This window comes from Dipodomys ordii, unplaced genomic scaffold (genome assembly GCF_000151885.1).
Source record: "Dipodomys ordii isolate 6190 unplaced genomic scaffold, Dord_2.0 Scaffold15, whole genome shotgun sequence".
NCBI lineage: Eukaryota > Metazoa > Chordata > Mammalia > Rodentia > Heteromyidae > Dipodomys > Dipodomys ordii.
In genome coordinates this window covers 17583599-17584112 of record NW_012267231.1, presented here as the reverse complement: position 1 = coordinate 17584112, position 514 = coordinate 17583599, and the positions used below count along the sequence as shown (strand labels likewise).

At 77.2% G+C, this 514-nt stretch overlaps 1 protein-coding gene across 1 annotated transcript in view; it reads right to left on the bottom strand.

The window, feature by feature from the left end:
- Positions 1-354, bottom strand: part of Chrna3 (cholinergic receptor, nicotinic, alpha 3 (neuronal)) — a 24062-nt gene extending 23708 nt beyond the window's left edge. The window contains exon 1 of the mRNA XM_013011947.1: positions 22-354. Coding sequence (XP_012867401.1) covers positions 22-354 — 333 coding nt within the window. The remainder of the gene's footprint in view (positions 1-21) is intronic.
- Positions 355-514: the final 160 nt, after the last annotated feature.

The window sequence follows — 514 nt, the reverse complement described above, 5'->3', positions numbered from 1 at the left end:
CCCGCTCTCCAGGGCCCCGACCCCGCTCTCCAGGGCCCCGACCCCGCTCTCCAGCGCCGTGCCCCGACCCCGCTCTCCAGCGCCCCGACCCCGCTCTCCAGCGCGTCCCCTTTGTACCCGGGCCCCGCCCCGCTGCCTTCCCAGGTCCCGGCACCCCGTGTCCCCCGACTTCTCTCTCCTATCCCGGTCCCCTCTGCGCCCTGGGCAGTCCCTTCCCTGCTCCCGGCGTCCCCGATCCCCGATGTCTCCCGCAGCCCGGTCCCCGTCCCCGAGCGCCGCGCCCGTACCTGGCAGCAGCGGCAGGAGCAGCAGCAGCAGCGGCGGCGGCCGCGTCGACGCCGGGCGGACGTCCATGGCCTTCCGTCCAGGGACCCGGAGCTGGGGGTGCGCGGGCTCCTCTCAGGTCCGCGGTGGTGGGGTTCTCCTGAACCGGCTAAAGCCGGAGTGTGCGGACCGCCAGGGGCGCGGCGCGGCGGGCGAGCGGAGGGGCGTGGCCAGCGGGGGCGTGGCCAGC